Below are 22,098 nucleotides of genomic sequence, written 5' to 3'. Positions count from 1 at the left end.
TATGAAATAAATCAATTTAAGGGTTAGTGAGCTATCGTGTACAATCTCAAAAGTATGCCTATCAAAACAAATCTAAACAGGTATACAGTGTATATAGAACCTGAGGTTAGATAAAATATAATGAACTTGTTATGGGGTTAACAATATAATATCTCTTCTACTTAATAAAGCTTTGTGTTATGGACAGTTGGACACATACTCACTTTCACATGTACATAATTCGTATTCATACACACTCCTGCACAGTGACTAGGGGGGAAAATTGTGGGTTTCCTGTTTCTGCCTGAAAATAATTTGGGTCGTGAAGGTAGGAATATATTTTTTTTTATGTACGCAGTTTTTAAATTTCATTGCCAAAACCGTTGATGGTATGAAAACCACCATCTTCCCAGGTAGATGTCAAAGAGGATGTTTTGACTTCAGTCTGTATTAATAATTAGTACATGTTGAAAAAAAATTTGGTTGCTAGAAATAAGAAAGAGTTTTTTTTCTTTTGCAGTAAATTCAAGTGTGTGGGGGAGGGGGGTGTATAAAAATGTACAACAGTTGTACTTAACCTAACTATAATCCGTAGTTAATTATACATATAGTTCCTCCAAATTAAAATTTGTTATTTGATACAATACTTGTAATATACATACACTGGCTTATATCAATATATATATATATGTATGTAGGTGATAGCCAAATAATAAAACAAATAATTCTGCTGTTAATTTTTAAAATAGCTCTCTTGCATACATCCTTGACATGTACTTTACATAAAATCTCTACAAAGACATTGAATCCTATCTAAACCCAGGGGTGAAAAAGACCCTGAAACTAGCCTTTTGTTGCCTTGAAAAAACTGATCATATGGGATGTCCTGAATTGCAGGTTTAAGTCAATTTTCACTCGAGAAAATGTGATGTTGGTTTAAACAGGTTACAATAAAACATTTATACAAACAGCAGGACCTTGATAAAAAGCTTCTCATACCATCGATCTTTCTCTAGTAAAACCTTCATTGTCTCTCATACCACCATTTTTCATGAGTTTAACCTTGATAAATACTATCTTAACTTCATATTGTACACAAATATCATTATGTCTTGTACATCTTTCTTGTATGCAGTCACTCACCTGGATATTTAAGAGATTATGGCAAAATGCTCTACTTTTCTACAGAAGATTTCCAGAGAATTTGCTTAATTTCACCTACAGGGTCCTGCTCCTTAAGTCCTGTGGGTCAGACAAAAAATTAAAACACAATTAGTTCCTATTACCGTAATCCAAGCTAGGATACTTCAGACCAATGAATCAAATTCTTTTATTCCTACAGAAGAAAAAGGATTTTTAAGAATTTGCTATATTTACCCAATTGGGTCAGGGGGCTAGACCAACCATTTATCTAGAATTGGTTCCCTTTCACCCAAGGATGCTTCAGATTGATTTTGATCAAAATTCAAAAAGGTGTTCATAACTGAAGTAACGATTCCTAGAAAAGTTGGTGGATGGACAATTGACACAGCACCTTGGCGTAAGTTCATGATTACTGGTTCTTCGGACTAGGTGAGCTAAAGATTAATATAATGCCCTTCTGTAGTCTTTGATATAAGGATTGAATTTTCTTGACCGACATATTAAGCTATCCAGTAAATTGCTTGACCATATGGAGTTTTTCCAGGGCCCAGTTCTTAGGTGATTAGGCTAATCATATTTTAACAACAATTTTGTAACCCTGATGAAATCCTTTCTGGTAAAACTAACTTGACAAAATTTCATGAAACTACAACACTCGTCAGTCTCTTCTAACCTGACAGTTTTAAGAAATACACACACTCAGGTTTTGACGTAACGGAGAAATGAGATTTTCACTAATCAATCGATTAAGCTAATCAGGTTTTTAAACAACTCGGCCCTGGTATTCCAGTTTTCTCTAATATCAAGACAACCTCGATGATTATTGAGCAGACATATTTTGGCATGCGAAAAATTTACAAATTAATATCAAATTTAAATTGATTATAAATAACCACTAGAAACAAAATATACATATTTAAAAAGACTTACAAAATGTCTTTGTACCAATATAGGGTTCAACAGGAACATAATTTCTGTTGGCTACATACGTGTGTATACTGAAGAAAACTGGTGTGTCTGCCATAAAAGAATATTGTTAACAGCTGTACCAATTTCACACATGTCAACAAACAACTACATATTTGTCTTGTAAACAAAGGAGACAAATACCAGTAAATATCAATAGTATTTGTGATTCTAAAATAGAAAAGTTTAAAAGAAATGTCAAAATAAAAATAATGATATAATGAGAAAAAGCTTCTAAAGGCACATTTTGAATTAACTCCTCGAATAAACCACTCATAAAGGGTAGACATCCTATCACTATGTCACAACCCTCATATATATCTGGGGCTTCTTTATGGAAATTTACCAATCTACATTTATCTTGGCAACAGATTTACTCAGATTAAGATTTGACACTAGTGACTGAAATCTATTAAGACAAATAAGTTAATAATTTCAGTTTTTTTTCTATTTGATCAAATAAAATATAGTCGGGTTTTGTAAAACAAACGCAAGAAATGTCAACCTGTCATTTTCTTAAACACGTTTACCTAACAAAACAACTAAATGTACAGCACACATATAAAGACAGAACCCTGGCAGAATAAGTAAATGGAAATGATTCTCTTACATTATCTTTTATTATTTACTACAGTGTACAGTACTAACTCTAGTGACACTACATACAGGCCCTGTGGGCCTACCGACATACTATTTAGTACATATAACTCGTATAAAAAAAATTCTGATGAGACATACATTTATCATGAAACTTTGGTCTATATCTTCTGATTTGGGTAGTAATTTAAAGCTCTTCCTGTTTTGTGTAAACTCACTTCCCATTATCTGGTTTCTGTAAGAGATCATTTAATGAAATGCTGATTGAAATCATTACCCCGGGTAATTCAATAAGTTTCCAAAAAGATAACATTGTCTGAAGTTTCAGCACTCTTTGACCCCACTCAATAATTGGAGGAGTAGGTCATTTCTGGAGTTTAATCCTCATCATATGTAATTAAAAAAAAAAAAATGATTCTAATTACTTTCAGGAGTTATTTTGTTATCTTTTTCCTACTTAGGGAATTCTGAAAGTCTCGGCGACCTCAAAACTTGACCTTCCTTCTAATTGCCTGGAATGTAGTTCCAATGACCTTAGCTTTTAAGACTGAGGAATTTGGATTTCCATAACTATGTTACTGTATGATAGTACAGAAATGAAAGTTTTTTTTTTTAAATACATGTACATACAGTACTAAACAAAATAAGCTATAAAGTTTAACATTCATATAATCAAACAGTAAACAAACCAAATGAAATAAATATTGTAGAAAATGACAGTCAGTAGAAATCAAACAGGAAATGATTCTGAATAATAAATGATTTACAAAATTACCATGTATTTGGTCATATAATCACAGAATAGATCATACCACATAATCACAGTAGTCCAACCTTGAACACTATTGGAAATTGTAGAATCCAACCTCAAGATGGCATATCCAAAAGAAATTGGAAATGTTTGATTAAGTTTTGGAGACCAAACAAGTAATTACTGTCCTCTTCTTGTGAGGGGAATACGTGTGTGAAATCTATCATCCGTATTTCCACTAGAGGGTGCTCACAGTCATCATTTACTTTCGAAGGAAATTTGGCACCTACATCTCCATTTACTATATGCAAGGAGTCTATAGATCTGTTGGTATCTTCAGTTCCATTTTCCTTGAGGGGAGAGTTCGATCTGAGAGTATTTTCCCTATTTTTCTCCGACCTTGTCTGGTCAGCCTTGACCGCAGTCGTGCAGTCAGGTTTGTGTCTGACCTCACCTTCGTACACTATCAGAATTGAGCTTGCATAAAATGCATATATCCTTTGTTCTAAAAACCAACTTTCCAGCTCTTTTAGCTTGTCCACCACCACCTTTAAAACATCCTTCCTCATACCCTTGTCAATCAAGAAAAACTTCCCTAATCCTGAAATATTAAAAATATTGTTATAGTGTAAAAGGAAAAAATAACTAAACATGAAAGAATTTTTTCTCTCAAAAATCTGGTAAAATATCCAAAATATTATTTGTTATGTGAAATCTCTCATACATTTTATGTCAAACTTGAATATCATAATATTCCCTATTTCAGTGTCCTTTACTGTCATTACTGTCGCCTGTCTGAACATCTTTCTGTCACAATATATCCCAAACTGTCCTAATCACCCTGTCTGAGCATCTCATTGTCCAATATACTTCACTTCCTATCTGAACATCCATATGATATAAACTGTGACCTTGAACCCTGTTGCTTTATAGTGACCTCTAAATTAAACCCTGACACTTACCTTGTGTTACCATGGTGTCTTCAAACAGTTTTTTACAGTAGTATTTGTCATACTTCACTGTCTTATTAAGTTCAGGATCAAAAACCTTAAAAAAAAAATAAAGTGATATCAATATAATAAAATGTTAAAATTCACAAAAGTTCCACAAATCCTATTGGTTGGTTATCATATTTCTATCATACATATCAACAAAGTTGTACATTAGTAGTATTTTTCAACCACAGACTATTAGTACCAACAATTATCAGTAATTAGATTTCTGGTAAAAATTATGCACCACAGCCACAGTATCTCATATTTTATGTGAATTCTTTTTTATAGTAAACCATCCCGAACCATTAGAGGTTTAGAAAGTGCTACTGAAATGAGCCATATGTTGTTACATTTATAACAAATCAATAAATTAAATGTATTCATTGAAAATTAAAAACAAGAAAAAAAAAAAGACAGAAAAAAATATAATAATATTGATGCCTTGCATGTGTTGGAGTAAGAAAAAGAAACCTCTTTTGTTCTCACACGAGACCAGGTGACTTAGTATGTACCTGCATGCCAGATAGCTGGTATCCTAATTTGAGAACAGGAGGAAACTTAGCCACTTCCAGGGCAATTTTTTCTGGAGGTGCCTCAGGATCATAAGTTCTCTGGCCCATCTTGATGTCTAGGACACTGGGTTTACTGAGGCGATGCATCAGGTTCTCTAACTTCAGGTAACTCACTATAACACAGGTCACATTGTAAAGAATGATATACTCAACCCAGTAGGTGTTTCAATCATGTAACAAATTTTAACTGTAGAGTCAAAGGAAAATATATGCCGGTATCACAAAAAAGACTGAAAATATTATTTGTTATTAAATTATCTAAATTTGTACTAGAATTGAAAAGAACTGTTACAACTTTAAGTCAAAATAATATTTGTATCTGCTGTTTTGTAATGATCTACTTCATGATGTTAAAGACAAAAATATCAAGAAAAATCGCTTGACCATGGCAAAACTTAACTGATTATGTTAATTTTATTTATGTGCATGTTTTAGATATAAGCATTCAGATGTGTGTGTCGGCGGAGTTTCTTCTGATCAGGGGAATGCTAGAGACCAGATGACTTCCTACACCAATTCCATTACATGGAATATTCCAGTCTTCTATCAATTACAATTATCTACCAAATCATCAGCCGTTAAAAGATTTGTTTACATGTTTGTTACTGTTTTCTGTTCTGATGTTGACACTAACAAATTAACTTGTCATGCCACGCCTGTGTTATTAACTGAGGATGCCTGGATGACTTTAACCATTACTACATCAGTGAGAACTTAAACAAGTCGGTGACACTGTCGTGATATCCTGGAGCATTAATCCAGGACTAACACAGTAGACTACAAAGACTGGACACGATTCCCCTGAGGACAGGCAGCATTTTATATTACTTACTTGAACACCATCCAAACTTCAGAAGGTCGGAAAATAGAAGGTCGACACCTTACAGTTGTACACAGTATATATTATAATTACTCTCTTCGTCATCTCTCTCTTACACAATGATCATGCCATGTTTGTGTATCTAATCTCCATGAAGTGAACAATATAAATTTATGTAGTGTTATATGGTGTTTTCATTCGACATTGTTAGTTAAACACAGAAAACTTCTCCATTTCTGCTACTGTAATGTATTGCCATTATGTAATCTTATATATCGTTGGACAGTATTGGGTATTGTTAGGTTTTAGATCGTTGGACAGTATTTGGTATTGTTAGGTTTTAGATCGTTGGACAGTATTTGGTATTGCTAGGTTTTAGATCGTTGGACAGTATTGGGTATTGTTAGGTTTTAGATCGTTGGACAGTATTTGGTATTGTTAGGTTTTAGGTCGTTGGACAGTATTTGGTATTGCTAGGTTTTAGATCGTTGGACAGTATTGGGTATTGTTAGGTTTTAGATCGTTGGACAGTATTTGGTATTGTTAGGTTTTAGATCGTTGGACAGTATTGGGTATTGTTAGGTTTTAGATCGTTGGACAGTATTGGGTATTGTTAGGTTTTAGATTGTTGGACAGTATTGGGTATTGTTAGGTTTTAGATCGTTGGACAGTATTTGGTATTGTTAGGTTTTAGATCGTTGGACAGTATTGGGTATTGTTAGGTTTTAGATCGTTGGACAGTATTTGGTATTGTTAGGTTTTAGATCGTTGGACAGTATTTGGTATTGTTGGGTTTAAGATCGTTGGACAGTATTTGGTATTGTTAGGTTTTAGGTCGTTGGACAGTATTGGGTATTGTTAGGTTTTAGATCGTTGGACAGTATTTGGTATTGTTAGGTTTTAGATCGTTGGACAGTATTTGGTATTGTTAGGTTTTAGATCGTTGGACAGTATTGGGTATTGTTAGGTTTTAGATCATTGGACAGTATTGGGTATTGTTCGTTTTAGATCGTTGGACAGTATTGGGTATTGTTAGGTTTTAGATCGTTGGACAGTATTTGGTATTGTTAGGTTTTAGATCGTTGGGCAGTATTGGGTATTGTTAGGTTTTAGATCGTTGGACAGTATTTGGTATTGTTAGGTTTTAGATCGTTGGACAGTATTGGGTATTGTTAGGTTTTAGATCGTTGGACAGTATTGGGTATTGTTAGGTTTTAGATTGTTGGACAGTATTGGGTATTGTTAGGTTTTAGATCGTTGGACAGTATTGGGTATTGTTATGTTTTAGATCGTTGGACAGTATTTGGTATTGTTAGGTTTTAGATCGTTGGACAGTATTTGGTATTGTTGGGTAGTACCTACAGACAGATGCAGTTAAATCTATGAATTCAGTCTGGCAGGTGTTTCACTCCTGGTACATAGCGAAAAGTTTCAACAATAAACCTACCATTTGGGTTGTCAGAACACTGTACAATGCCGGAGAATTTGGGAATGAATTGACGAAGATTAAGAAGGGTTTTGTTGGAGCAGTTCTCGTGGAAGGCAGTGGTGTAGAAGTCCATCTCCCTCTGACCACGTGGAGGACCCTGGACAGGCTTGAGCACAGTACCATCCTCATGTTGTAGACAACCTGCAACATCAAATAACACTAACTAATGTCTTATTGCATTTAATAACCATGATCACTTCAGATAGCATTCCACATAAACCTATTTGTTGCTCTAGTGTAGTGAGTTTAGGGGATGGGGGCATGTGGGAGGAAGCCGAGTTTGGGAGAGGGGAATTTTCAGGTGAAATTTATCATGTAGAATTTACCCTGAAATTCAGTACTGTATTTATCCTGTAATAAGCCCAGGGGACAACTGCTGATTCATTATTATATTGTTTTGTAGAGGAAATTTGTTCTTTGTAATAATTCAAACCACACAAGTTTAAAAACACAAATTCACAAAATAAAAGTCTGTGAAAGTTTTTAAGATTTTGTTTCTAAATGTAAATAGGTTTGCTTAAATCTATAAAAATAAATACGTTATAATCTGATCTGTAATTAGAAATCATCTCCCTTTCATTTAATTTTATTGACACCTGTATTGGGTTCACTTCCAAATCATGTAATATTTCATGATAACATTTCAAATGATTAATCAAAATTAACAAGTACCATTAAAGGTATGGAAATCTTTTGTAAAGGAGATACAATATGTCTGAGTAAACATATGATACTCCCTTAATACAAGGAAGTTACCAATATCTTTCCTTATCAATGAAGCTACCACAGTTCACTTGTTTAAACCAATATATTTTTTTAAAGATTATATCAGTGTATAAATTTATCATAATGTATGTAAACTTAGGTTTCAATGCATTGGTTATATTCCATAAAAAGAATTGGGTATCAGTTTACTGATGCCTATTATACTCGCCTAACAGACCTTAATGCGACCTTAAACATGACTGTTTCACTGTGTGGACTTGAGCATGATTTGTAACACCAAGTCTTCCATCAAATCTAACTTTCTTTCACATCTATAAGTTTTTAAACAGACCATATTATCCATGATGTTTTGATAACTTTGGCTCTCAAGCCAACCCATCAAGTCAGCAAAGGAATTGAAATACGGGTATATATATTACGTATGTACCTATATGAATGGCTTATTCTACTTTAAAAATCATAGAAAGTCAAAGCCAAAATCTCTGTAAAATGCAACTTATTTATTAAAAAAATATTCATCAGAAGTTAGCTAACAAATGTGCAATTGCATTATCAAAGTGATTAATCCAGAGACCACCAATAAGAACAAATGATATGACTTGTTTTGCAATTGTTGTAAAATACAGTTTATAGCTTTTTAATTATTTTCTGGGGAAGAGACGTGTGATTGATGAAAGTCCATGATAAGGTTGTTTACTTCACCGATATGTCAATACAGTCTGATAAATCTTCAACAAAGAAAGTTCCAGAGAAGCAATACAGACAATTTATTTCTTAAATAAATATAAAAAAAAAAAATTCCCAATCCTGATTTCACATCAAAACATATATACATGTATACCTGAAAACTATTTTATTTACATAAACACACCCTTTTTATATTTTGGTAAGTGCACAGTATAAAGAATGTTACAAGTATTTCAAATGGGTTTAACAATAATGTATTGAGATGAATAAGGAAATTCTTAAAGAACATTGGATTAAGGTGGTTGTCAATTATATAAGAAGTGATAAAGATTATTTGGGATATACAGAAACACTGACAGCATATCGATGTCTACTGTCTCACTGATACATCTCTAATGTAAAGTACATAATTATCTTGCATTCCTTGATCACCGGACATGTACAATAAATCTGTACTAGATTGAGAATCAGGCACATGATGCTTAAACCATCTCCAACAGTGTGACTATTGAATAATTCAAAGAACAGCTATTCTTGAGTGCATAGGAAAATTATAGATAATTTACAAAATCTGTAATAAAGTACAGTAAAGCCTGCCTTATACTACCACCTGAATTAAGCAATTTCCTCTCATGTGTGAACATATCTCTCACTTCCAATGTCATTTAATATACTAGTTTTCAGAACCTGGATAAAGTGACCACCTGTCATATATGTCTTTTTATTACCTCCCTTGGAAGGTCACTTATAACAGGTTTGACTACGTGTCATTTTTTTTCAAATTATTAGCAGCATGCAACTTCTTATTTTGAAATCCTTTGAGGTACTTTTCCCTATGTTTGTTATATACCAGTATATTATATGTCAACAAAACATAACACTTAATTAAAAGGAAGTCTGGATGCCTAAATTTTTCATTCATTCTTTACAAAGCAGCTATAAAATCCTCTTCTATGTAAGAGTTTCCTAAGAATCACAAATTTAAATTATGTTTCATTACACTGGTAAATTACATGTCAAGTTTCATTATAATTCATAAATACAATTTTCTTTGAATGCAGGCCTTTGAAACATGATCTGTAATTATATATATAAGCATGCAGAAATAGAATACAAAGAAGTATGACTAATCCAATGAAACGTGGACATATATCATACGACTCCATGTAGAATGTACAGCATGACTAATTAGTGTAATTTTCTTCATGTACAATGAAATCTAGGCATTATACCACATGTTATTTCCTATAAAAGCTCTATTTTCACCTGAACTAAGAAGGAAAACTCAGGTAAATTGTAACCATCAGCTTGCAGTGGTTTGGGGTGAACTATAAGTCAAACATACAATATTGATTCTTGGACTTCTGTCATACAGCAAGTAATCATCTGTAGTGAATGCTGACAATTACATTAATTAAGTAGCCATTCATGTCATCAGACCTAAAGATGATATAAAACCCATCTTACATAGGCCAAATTACAGATAAGCCATTTATATACACAGCATATGTTCTGTGGATTTCTTACAGCTATGTAATCCCAGATTTTATAAACCTGCTGTGGGCTATCTGCTGGTGCAGACTAAAAGCATGATATATTAAGTACTGAAATACATACCATGTAATTTCATTTTCTTTGCAATCACACAATCTCATGCACATACAAAACTTGTTAATCCCATTTGTCAAAATTTGCCAAAAAATGTTAATTTCATCCATCTCATTTGACATTATGTATCATAAGGTACGGGCAACTGTACAAGAAGATTAATGTTTGCAATGTGTAGGCATAACGTATATCAGGCAATCTGCAGGAAATTATGGTAACATAAAACCCATCTTATACAGTAATAACAGGTAAGCTGATCACAGAGATAAAAGTCAGAAAATCAGAAAATATATAAAGTGCATCTTACAAAATTACAAGCAAGGGAAAGAGCAGCATTAATGTTATCTGATAATTACATGACAATTTTATTAATGAAAATTCTGGCTGCATTAAAAGCTTCAGGCTGTGAATTACACAATAATTTTCATAATGTGGTTATAGGAACTTATAATTACTGGATTAAACAATTTTGGGGTACGAGGTCACCTGCCTGACCACATGGGTTTTCCCCAGGGTACTCTAATTTCCTCCCACAGTATCTTCTGGGCCAACAAGCATGCGTAATATAAGTTGATATAACTCGTTTCACAATTGTTGTAAAATAAAGTTTACAAAGTTAATACTTTGTCCTTGACTGATAATGATATGCTATTGTTTCGTCAATGAAGTCAACCGAACATTAAATTGACTGATATATCTAATATAACAGGGAAGTAGTTCATTTTTGTTAGCTTTACATTGAAAATTCAACTGTATTGTGCTTGTTTCCAAAAATGTGAGCAGAAACTTACTCTTTCGGTTCTTAAATAATTCATTACCTGATATGGTGATGTAAATTCTAAACCAATGTGTACTTTCAGTAATGTATAGAACTTTTAACAGAAAATAAATGCTCCAGAATTCAACATGACCACATAAGGATTGAAATATTTATATGTCTAACAGATAAAAAGTTTAAAACACTGAATCTCCAAGCTAGCTGTATTGAATCCTCATTAAGCTGACAGTGACCCAAAGTTGTAACAGGACTCCCTGGTAATAAGTTACAGTAAATCACAGTACTATTCTAATTATCAATACATTCAGGCCTGTATGCTCTAAAGGTTATACTCATTGATGGTATTGTGTCTTACCGATCAATAAATCAAATTTATAGGTTAATGAGGTTCAGCTTGTGTTGTCTGTTATGTTAATGAGCTTTATTACAGGTTTTGTTGTCTGTTTTGATTTACAAACAATGATTCACATCTGTGTGGGCAATTTGTTGTGTTATTCTTTACAATCATCCATTTTTCCTTGAATTTTCATATATATGATCCAAAATGAAATCCTTAAATTTCATTACTACTGGGTACATTGTATCTAAATCATTAAAATTGTCTTTGGTAAGTTTAAAACCTCATACCTCTTATCAATTTCGCTAGCCATGGGTGTTCAATACGATACTCTCCTTATGAACTTCGCTAGACATGGGTGTGCAATAAGATACTCTCCTTATGAACTTCGCTAGCCATGGGTGTTCAATACGATACTCTCCTTATGAAAGGAGAGTATCTTATTGAACACCCATGGCTAGCGAAGTTTGCCTTTTATTGGCCTTATACAAACTGTTATATAGCATAATCAGTAAAATATTGTAAAGTATCAATAAACGATAATGGCACTTTCTTAATTTGATCAAGAGTATATGACAGAACAAATTGGTATTCTATATTCAATGTAAAACCAATTTCAATGTACATGTACATTTTAGGGATGGGAAAGTGAGATAATTCTTTATACTTTCTGAATTATACTTTTTACTTTTGGTAAATTATCTATCTTATCATTTATTTTAAAGAAATAAAAAGTTTCGAATTGATTATATTGTTTACAACTTTGATACATGTCATTGTATATCCATTCTTGAAATGTAACAAATTTTAAATTGACAAAAAGCCTATTGACTTATCATCAAAAAGTTCTATTAATTCAGGTTCTTAGTTTGGGACCTTTTTTAATAGAAGATGCACATCTAATCAGTAAGATAGCATACACACTAAAGCTTTAAAACTAGAGAATGTTTGTGGGGGTCCATGTACTTCTCTGATCTCCCTAATTAATGAGTGAATGATGAACTTACCATGCTCATCCTTTAAATCTGTAATTAATTACCCTCCCTTTTTGTTTAAGAGAATTATCTGTAAATATGGGCCTAAATTTCCCCTCCAGATTCCAGTTCAAGATAGCCATTCAGGGAATTGTTAGTATTTGATGATGCAATGACTTTTTTTTTTAGAAAACGAAAGCACTTTTGGTAAATCAGTGAGGAACTAGCTTAAAGCAGACAGTAGCATGGTCACAGGTGTGTTTGACAGCAGGGAAGATAATAAATAACACTTCATTCAATAAAGTCGTGACACACTAAAATGACACTATGTAGAACATCAACTTCCCCCTCTTGGCTTTGAAGGACTTTTTATCATTGTCTAAAAAGCACCACCCTGGCTGCATGTTTATTACTGATCAGAACCCCAGATGGGCAGATGAAAGGTAACATAAATATGCCTCTGACCACTGCATGGCTATAGGGCATTATGAAACAAAGTGCATTAAGATAGATGAGAATGGAAAATATGACATGGTAAGTACATGTGTACGCATGTGACCTTTTGACCTTACCTAGCTTTGTCTTCCCTTCCCCATACTTGTGTCCAGCCACTTGATTGGCTAATGGTTTGGTCCCAGGGGGCAGCGGTGGTATCGCCAAAGATGCTGACATTCTCGTTTATTTACCTGTAAAAGAAAGATGAATTGATAACAAAAACAAAATTATGTATGAAATTTGCTTTGATAACTGTTTAATGTTTTGTATAGCTGAAATTATAATGACTACATATACTTCTTCTGTAAAAGTAGATGTAAAACACTTATAAACATGTAACCAACCAAGTTTATGTTAATACATGTACAATATGTTTGTGCCTTTAACATATCTATCCTGTAATAAGCCAAGGGACCACAATACATAAACATTACTGTATTTATTAGCCATGGGGCCGGGCCATCCCCCAATATACATAGACATTACTGTATTTATTAGCCATGGGGCCATCCCCCAATATACATAAACATTAGTGTATTTATTAGCCATGGGGCCGGGCCATCCCCCAATATACATAAACATTACTGTACTTATTAGCCAAGGGACCGTATTTATTAGCCAAGGGGCCATCCTCCAATATTCATAAACATCACTGTATTTATCCTGTATGAAGTCTATGGGCCATTATACATTAACATTACTGTACATGTATTTATCCTGTATGAAGTCTATGGACTATTATACATTAACATTACTGTATTTATCCTGTAGGAAGTCTATGGGCCATTATACATTAACATTACTGTATTTATCCTGTAGGAAGTCTATGGGCCATTATAATACATTACTGTATTTATCCTGTAGGAAGTCTATGGGCCATTATAATACATTACTGTATCAAGACTGTAGGAAGTCTATGGGTCATTATACATTAACATTACTGTATTTATCCTGTAGAAGTCTATGGGTCATTATAATACATTACTGTATTTATCCTGTAGGAAGTCTATGGGCCATTATACATTAACATTACTGTATTTATCCTGTAGGAAGTCTATGGGTCATTATAATACATTACTGTATTTATCCTGTAGGAAGTCTATGGACCATTATACATTAACATTACTGTATTTATCCTGTAGAAGTCTATGGGTCATTATAATACATTACTGTATTTATCCTGTAGGAAGTCTATGGACCATTATACATTAACATTACTGTATTTATCCTGTAGAAGTCTATGGGTCATTATAATACATTACTGTATTAAGACTGTAGGAAGTCTATGGGTCATTATACATTAACATTACTGTATTTATCCTGTAGGAAGTCTATGGGCCATTATAATACATTACTGTATTTATCCTGTAGGAAGTCTATGGGCCATTATAATACATTACTGTATTAAGACTGTAGGAAGTCTATGGGCCATTATACAATAATATTACTGTATTTATCTTGTAGGAAGTCTATGGGCCATTATACATTAACATTACTGTATTTATCATGTAGGAAGTCTATGGGCCATTATACATTAACATTACTGTATTAAGACTGTAGGAAGTCTATGGGCCATTATACAATAATATTACTGTATTTATCTTGTAGGAAGTCTATGGGCCATTATACAATAATATTACTGTATTTATCTTGTAGGAAGTCTATGGGCCATTATACATTAACATTACTGTATTTATCCTGTAGGAAGTCTATGGGCTATCAAACATACACATCACAGTGAGTCCTGCACAATTACTCAACAAAACTATTGCCTCTATTCCCTTAAAATGTTCTTTTTCACATCAAATTTGAAATATCTGTATCACTATGTATTTATACACTTATTCAATTGTTATGTAACATGTGTCCTTCCCACTAAATCCAATCTAAAAATGATTTCAGTTAAACCATCTTGTCTTCATTTTATGGAAAATACTTTAGCCCATATCCTTCTCAATAGAGCTAAACAAATCATTTTGTAGTATATTATCAGTGAAGTTTTGAAGATTATTTACCTTTACTAAAAGCATTTGTCATTAGAAAGCTATATGTAACTGTCCTTTATACAAACATTGTCACATAAATTAATTCCATTTCTTAACCTCACCACCTGTAAATATATGATAATCATATTGACACTCCTTAACATTTTCATTGAAACTTCTTTAAACAATCTCTGAAGTTGTCACACAGATCAAATTATATTACTGAAAGAGGACATGAAATTAAATCCTAATGTTACACAAAAATTTCCTGTTGTGTAGAAGACATGTAATTGAACACCCTGGCTAACATTGTCCCACTCTGAGAACATTCAAATACATGTACTGTTTAATTTTCTTAATTCTAAAAATTCTATTTAGTTTTATTTTTCCAGAAGCCAAGACCTAATTTTTCAGTCTCTACTCGCTGTACACTCAACATACCAAAAAGTCTATTTTTGTGTAGGATGTATATACACCACAGTAAGGATACCAAATGAAGTCGGATGTATGAAGTAGGATGTATGAAGTACTCATATAACCAAGTAATCTGGACTATAAAATCTTAGAGACATATTCAAACCCGGATTCTGAATTTCTGTCACACTAATTAATCCATCGAACTCATCCATCATGTATTAGCCTAAGACACAGATTATGAAAATGACCTTAAACATCCACTGAGACAAAAAATGACACAAATAGAAACCACAGATATACAAACACTACAAATGTAGAAAACAGAAATCTCCATTTATATATTCTACCAAAACAAAATATTATGACCAGTTAAGGTGATAACCAAATAAATACTGTATTTGATACCTGATATGCCAACAAGAGCTCGGCCACTGTCCTGTATTAAACCAACCCTTTATTAATTTGAGTCAGCGAGATTATGTAATGGTCACCTGGACAAAAAAAACCTTCTGAAAGATCAAAAATATGGTCGTGTTCCTGTACAGAGGGGATTTAGATCATCATGAAAAAGACACCTCAGTCTGTGATAATAATTCACCAAATACATGACCAGTATATATGTACAACAAAACAGCAGAGGAACTGTATGTACCTACCTTTCAATTCAGTGTTGAAATCTACATTTATAAAAGACACTATTTATATACGTCCACACATATCCTCGTGATCCTATTTCAACACACACACATCAGAAACCACAATTACACTGAGCTTCATATAGGTATTTATGTGTACATATCTACTTCTAAGGCTGATATAATTTGAATTTCACAGAAATCAAAAACGTAAATGTAAAATATTAACTAGCTGGCTTAATGACTGGGCTCATGTATTTAGGGACACTCGTGGGTTTAATTGCCTGTATATGTGAATTTGTACAACACATTTCAAACCTGAACACAAATGTTATCTGCACATGTATTCATAGTACAATTTACAGCAGGAACTTCGTGTTAGCTCTTACTCAGATTTATTAAACGTTAAGAAGTGTAATTAGGTCTAATTTATTTTTTTTAAAGATTAGGTAGAGTTTGCTCTAAATACAATTTTTCTATACTGGAAAATCCATTCAACTTTTTCAAAACTCTAAAATTATAACAAGTTAACATTTATAATCCAGAAATATCCCTGCAAGCAAGACTGTTACAACAATACATATTAATCATTGAAATCTCTTGTTGTGTACCTTTGTCACTAAGTCACATAACAACACCTCAGGAGAATACAATGTGATCAACAGACAAATATACAATTACATTATATTGGTCCCCGAGGTATTTAAGTTATCAATAACCTCCACCCAGACAATACATGTCAGTGTAGTACACAAAACTTAACATCAGGCAATGAAATCACAACTTTGAATGATTTATTTGGAATTATTTATCTTAATTCACTATTGGCAGTGGACTGGAATTTGAAAAAAAAAGAAATCTATACTAGGATGATTATTATCAATTATAATACACGTGTATATAAAGACTTGTGGCACCAAGACTGAAATCAGGAACTATGAATGTTGAAATTATACCCGAAACAGATTATCCGCAACTCGTCAACTACCAAACAAGGAATAAGGAAGAAAATTCCATTGATGTGCATGATTTTTAGCTCACCGGTTACGAGTAACCGAGAGCTAATGCTATCACCCCGGCGTCGACGTCGGCGTCCCACCCCAAAACTTTAAAGTTTTTGGGGTAAGTTTTTGGAAAGCTTGTAAGTCCAAAAGTATACACCTCATGTCCTTCTAATTTGGTCAATACATTCATCAGAGGTCTAGGAGTGATGTTATGGCAAAATCATGCAGAAAAAATTTGTGATTTTTTCGCATTTTACCATTTTGTGGACTTAATTTTTTTGGCACCGAAACCCACTTTAAAGTTTTTGGAGTAAGTTTTTGGAAAGCTTGTAAGTCCAAAAGTATACACCTCATGCCCTTCTAATTTGGTTAATACATTCATTAGAGGTCTAGGATTGATGTTATGGCAAAATCATGCAGAAAAAATTTGTGATTTTTTTGCATTTTACCATTTTGTGGACTTTTTTTGGCACCAAAACCCACTTTAAAGTTTTTGGAGTAACTTCAAAAGTATACACCTCATGCCCTTCTAAATTGGTTTATACATTCATTAGAGATCCAGGAGTGATGCTGTGGCAAAATCATGCAGAAAAAATTTGTGATTTTTTTTTTTTGGGCATTTTACAATTTAGTGGACTTACTTTTTTTTACACGAAAACCCACTTTAAAGTTTTTGGAGTAAGTTTTTGGAAAGCTTGTAAGTCCAAAAGTATACACCTCATGCCCTTCTAATTTGGTTAATACATTCATTAGAGGTCTAGGAGTGATGTTATGGCAAAATCATGCAGAAAAAATTTGTGATTTTTTCGCATTTTACCATTTTGTGGACTTTTTTGGCACCAAAACTCACTTTAAAGTTTTTGGTGTAACTTCAAAAGTATACACCTCATGCCCTTCTAAATTGGTTTATACATTCATTAGAGATCCAGGAGTGATGCTGTGGCAAAATCATGCAGAAAAAATTTGTGATTTTTTTTTTGGGCATTTTACAATTTAGTGGACTTACTTTTTTTGACACGAAAACCCACTTTAAAGATTTTGGGGGTTAGTTTTGGAAAGCTTGTAAGTCCACATCCTTCTTATTTGGTTGATAAAGCTCTATCTTAGTGGTATATTACACACAGTTTGATATAGCTCCATATTAGTGGTATATTACACAGATTGATATAGCTCCATCTTAGTGGTATATTACACAGATTGATATATAGCTCCATCTTAGTGGTATATTACACACAGTTTGATATAGCTCCATATTAGTGGTATATTACACAGATTGATATAGCTCCATCTTAGTGGTATATTACACACAGTTTGATATAGCTCCATGTTAGTGGTATATTACACACAGATTGATATAGCTCCATCTTAGTGGTATATTACAGATTGATATAGCTCCATCTTAGTGGTATTTTACACAGATTGATATAGCGCCATCTTAGTGGTATATTACACACAGATTGATATAGCTCTATCTTAGTGGTATATTACACAGATTGATACAGCTCCATCTTAGTGGTATATTACACAGATTGATATAGCTCTATCTTAGTGGTATATTATACAGATTGATATAGCTCCATCTTAGTGGTATATTACACAGATTGATATAGCTCCATCTTAGTGGTATATTACACAGACTGATATAGCTCTATCTTAGTGGTATATTACAAAGATAGATATAGCTCTATATTAGTGGTATATTACACAGATTGATATAACTCCATCTTAGTGGTATATTACATAGATTGATATAGCTCCATCTTAGTGGTATATTACACAGATTGATATAGCTCCATCTTAGTGGTATATTACACAGATTGATATAGCCCCATCTTAGTGGTATATTACACAGATTGATATAGCTCCATCTTAGTGGTATATTACACAGATTGATATAGCTCCATATTAGTGGTATATTACACAGATTGATATAGCTCCATCTTAGTGGTATATTACACAGATTGATATAACTCCATCTTAGTGGTATATTACACAGATTGATATAGCTCCATCTTAGTGGTATATTACACAGATTGATATAGCCCCATCTTAGTGGTATATTACACAGATTGATATAGCTCCATCTTAGTGGTATATTACACAGATTGATATAGCTCCATATTAGTGGTATATTACACAGATTGATATAGCTCCATCTTAGTGGTATATTACACAGATTGATATAACTCCATCTTAGTGGTATATTACACAGATTGATATAGCTCCATCTTAGTGGTATATTACACAGACTGATATAGCTCCAGCCTCGTGGTATATTACACAGATTGATATAGCTCCATCTTAGTGGTATATTATACAGATTGGATAGCTCCATTTTAGTGGTACATTACACAGATTGATATAGCTCCATCTTAGTGGTATATTACACAGATTGATATAGCTCCATCTTAGTGGTATATTACACAGATAGATATAGCTCCAACTTAGTGGTATATTACACAGATTGATACAGCTCCATCTTAGTGGTATATTACAATGATAGATATAGCTCTATATTAGTGTTATATTATACAGACTGGTATAGCTCCATCTTAGTGGTATATAACACAGATTGATTATAGCTCCAACTTAGTGGTATATTACACAGATTGATATAGCTCCATCTTAGTGGTATATTATACAGATAGATATAGCTCCATCTTAGTGGTATATTATACAGACTGGTATAGCTCCATTTATTGGTATATTACACACAGATTGATACAGCTCCATATTAGTGGTATATTATACAGATAGATATAGCTCCATCTTAGTGGTATATTATACAGATTGATATAGCTCGATCTTAGTGGTATATTATACAGACTGGTATAGCTCCATCTTAGTGGTATATTATACAGATTGATATAACTCCATCTTAGTGGTATATTACACAGACTGATATAGCTCCATCTTAGTGGTATATTACACAGATTGATATAGCTCCATCTTAGTGGTATATTACACAGATTGATATAGCTCCATATTAGTGGTATATTACAGATTGATATAGCTCCATCTTAGTGGTATATTATACAGATAGATATAGCTCTATATTAGTGGTATATTACACAGATTGATATAACTCCATCTTAGTGGTATATTACACAGATAGATATAGCTCTATATTAGTGTTATACTATACAGATTGATATAGCTCCATCTTAGTGGTATATTACACAGATTGATATAGCTCTATCTTATTGGTATATTACACAGATTGATATAGCTCCATCTTAGTGGTACATTATACAGATTGATATAGCTCCATCTTAGTGGTATATTATACAGATTGATATAGCGCCATCTTAGTGGTATATTATACAGATTGATATAGCTCCATCTTAGTGGTATATTACACAGATTGATATAGCTCCATCTTAGTGGTATATTACACAGATTGATATAGCTCCATCTTAGTGGTATATTACACAGATTGATATAACTCCATCTTAGTGGTATATTACACAGATTGATATAGCTCCATCTTAGTGGTATATTACACAGATTGATATAGCTCCATCTTAGTGGTATATTACACAGATTGATATAGCTCCATCTTAGTGGTATATTACATAGATTGATATAGCTCCATCTTAGTGGTATATTACAGATTGATATAGCGCCATCTTAGTGGTATATTATACAGATAGATATAGCTCTATATTAGTGGTATATTACACAGATTGATATAACTCCATCTTAGTGGTGTATTACACAGATAGATATAGCTCTATATTAGTGTTATACTATACAGATTGATATAGCTCCATCTTAGTGGTATATTACACAGATTGATATAGCTCTATCTTATTGGTATATTACACAGATTGATATAGCTCCATCTTAGTGGTACATTATACAGATTGATATAGCTCCATCTTAGTGGTATATTATACAGATTGATATAGCGCCATCTTAGTGGTATATTATACAGATTGATATAGCTCCATCTTAGTGGTATATTACACAGATTGATATAGCTCCATCTTAGTGGTATATTACACAGATTGATATAGCTCCATCTTAGTGGTATATTACACAGATTGATATAATTCCATCTTAGTGGTATATTACACAGATTGATATAACTCCATCTTAGTGGTATATTACACAGATTGATATAGCTCCATCTTAGTGGTATATTACACAGATTGATATAGCTCCATCTTAGTGGTATATTACACAGATTGATATAGCTCCATCTTAGTGGTATATTACATAGATTGATATAGCTCCATCTTAGTGGTATATTACACAGATTGATATAGCTCCATCTTAGTGGTATATTATACAGATTGATATAGCTCCATGTTAGTGGTATATTACACAGATTGATATAGCTCCATCTTAGTGGTATATTATACAGATTGATATAGCTCCATGTTAGTGGTATATTACACAGATTGATATAGCGCCATCTTAGTGGTATATTATACAGATTGATATAGCTCCATCTTAGTGGTATATTACACAGATTGGTATAGCTCCATCTTAGTGGTATATTACACAGATTGATATAGCTCCATCTTAGTGGTATATTACACAGACTGAGTAGTGCTACCTTGAATCTTAATATAGTGTATATAGTATCAATGTATTGAATCCTTTAGAAAGACTTGCAGCTCACTGATTTACTAGAAAACAAACCCACACACTAGTAGAAGACCCTATTTGTATCTGCAGTGACACTTTTGACACAGAGTCATGTAAACATGTATAGTCTGTGACATATATACATTGATATTTGTTGTCAATAATTTCCATTATATAAGTTCAAATACTGAGATGGCAACGGAAATTCATGAAGGACACTTTTATAATGAACCTAGCTTAATTAACACTGACAAACACGCTGGTGTGGTGTTCTCAGCATGGTACATGTATAAACATCAATAATGTTCCAGGTACATATGAAGCCAGCCCTGTCTATACTACCTTGAATTGATCCAAACACCTATAGAATTGTTTCCATGTAGCCATGCAATCCCAACATTTTTTAATATCATATTATCAACTAATATCAAATTAGACACACAAAGCATTTTCATATAGCTAGTCAATGAATCCTCTGTAACACACTGAAATCTGTATCCACTCATTATATGGTAACACTGAAATCTGTATAGGTAGATCCACT

At 32.9% G+C, this 22,098-nt stretch overlaps 1 protein-coding gene across 3 annotated transcripts in view; it reads right to left on the bottom strand.

Annotated features, from left to right (window-relative positions):
• Nucleotides 1-70: 70 nt before the first annotated feature.
• LOC117330160 (inositol polyphosphate multikinase-like) overlaps nt 71-22,098 on the bottom strand; it is a 35,753-nt gene continuing 13,725 nt past the window's right edge. For 2 of the 3 annotated variants that reach the window (XM_033888384.1, XM_033888391.1), the window contains exons 2-6: nt 12,995-13,108; nt 7,271-7,453; nt 4,944-5,116; nt 4,399-4,483; nt 71-4,037 (exon numbers count right to left, since the gene is read on the bottom strand). In XM_033888384.1, the coding sequence (XP_033744275.1) occupies nt 3,553-4,037; nt 4,399-4,483; nt 4,944-5,116; nt 7,271-7,453; nt 12,995-13,094 (1,026 nt within the window). In that variant the 5' untranslated portion in view covers nt 13,095-13,108 and the 3' untranslated portion in view covers nt 71-3,552. Of the gene's footprint in view, nt 4,038-4,398; nt 4,484-4,943; nt 5,117-7,270; nt 7,454-12,994; nt 13,109-15,975; nt 16,001-22,098 lie in introns of those variants that run through there. The other variant, XM_033888399.1, reaches the window with a different exon arrangement.

The sequence above is a fragment of the Pecten maximus genome, chromosome 1 (assembly GCF_902652985.1).
Source record: "Pecten maximus chromosome 1, xPecMax1.1, whole genome shotgun sequence".
Classification (NCBI taxonomy): Eukaryota; Metazoa; Mollusca; class Bivalvia; order Pectinida; family Pectinidae; genus Pecten; species Pecten maximus.
This window is presented reverse-complemented; position numbering and strand designations above follow the sequence as displayed.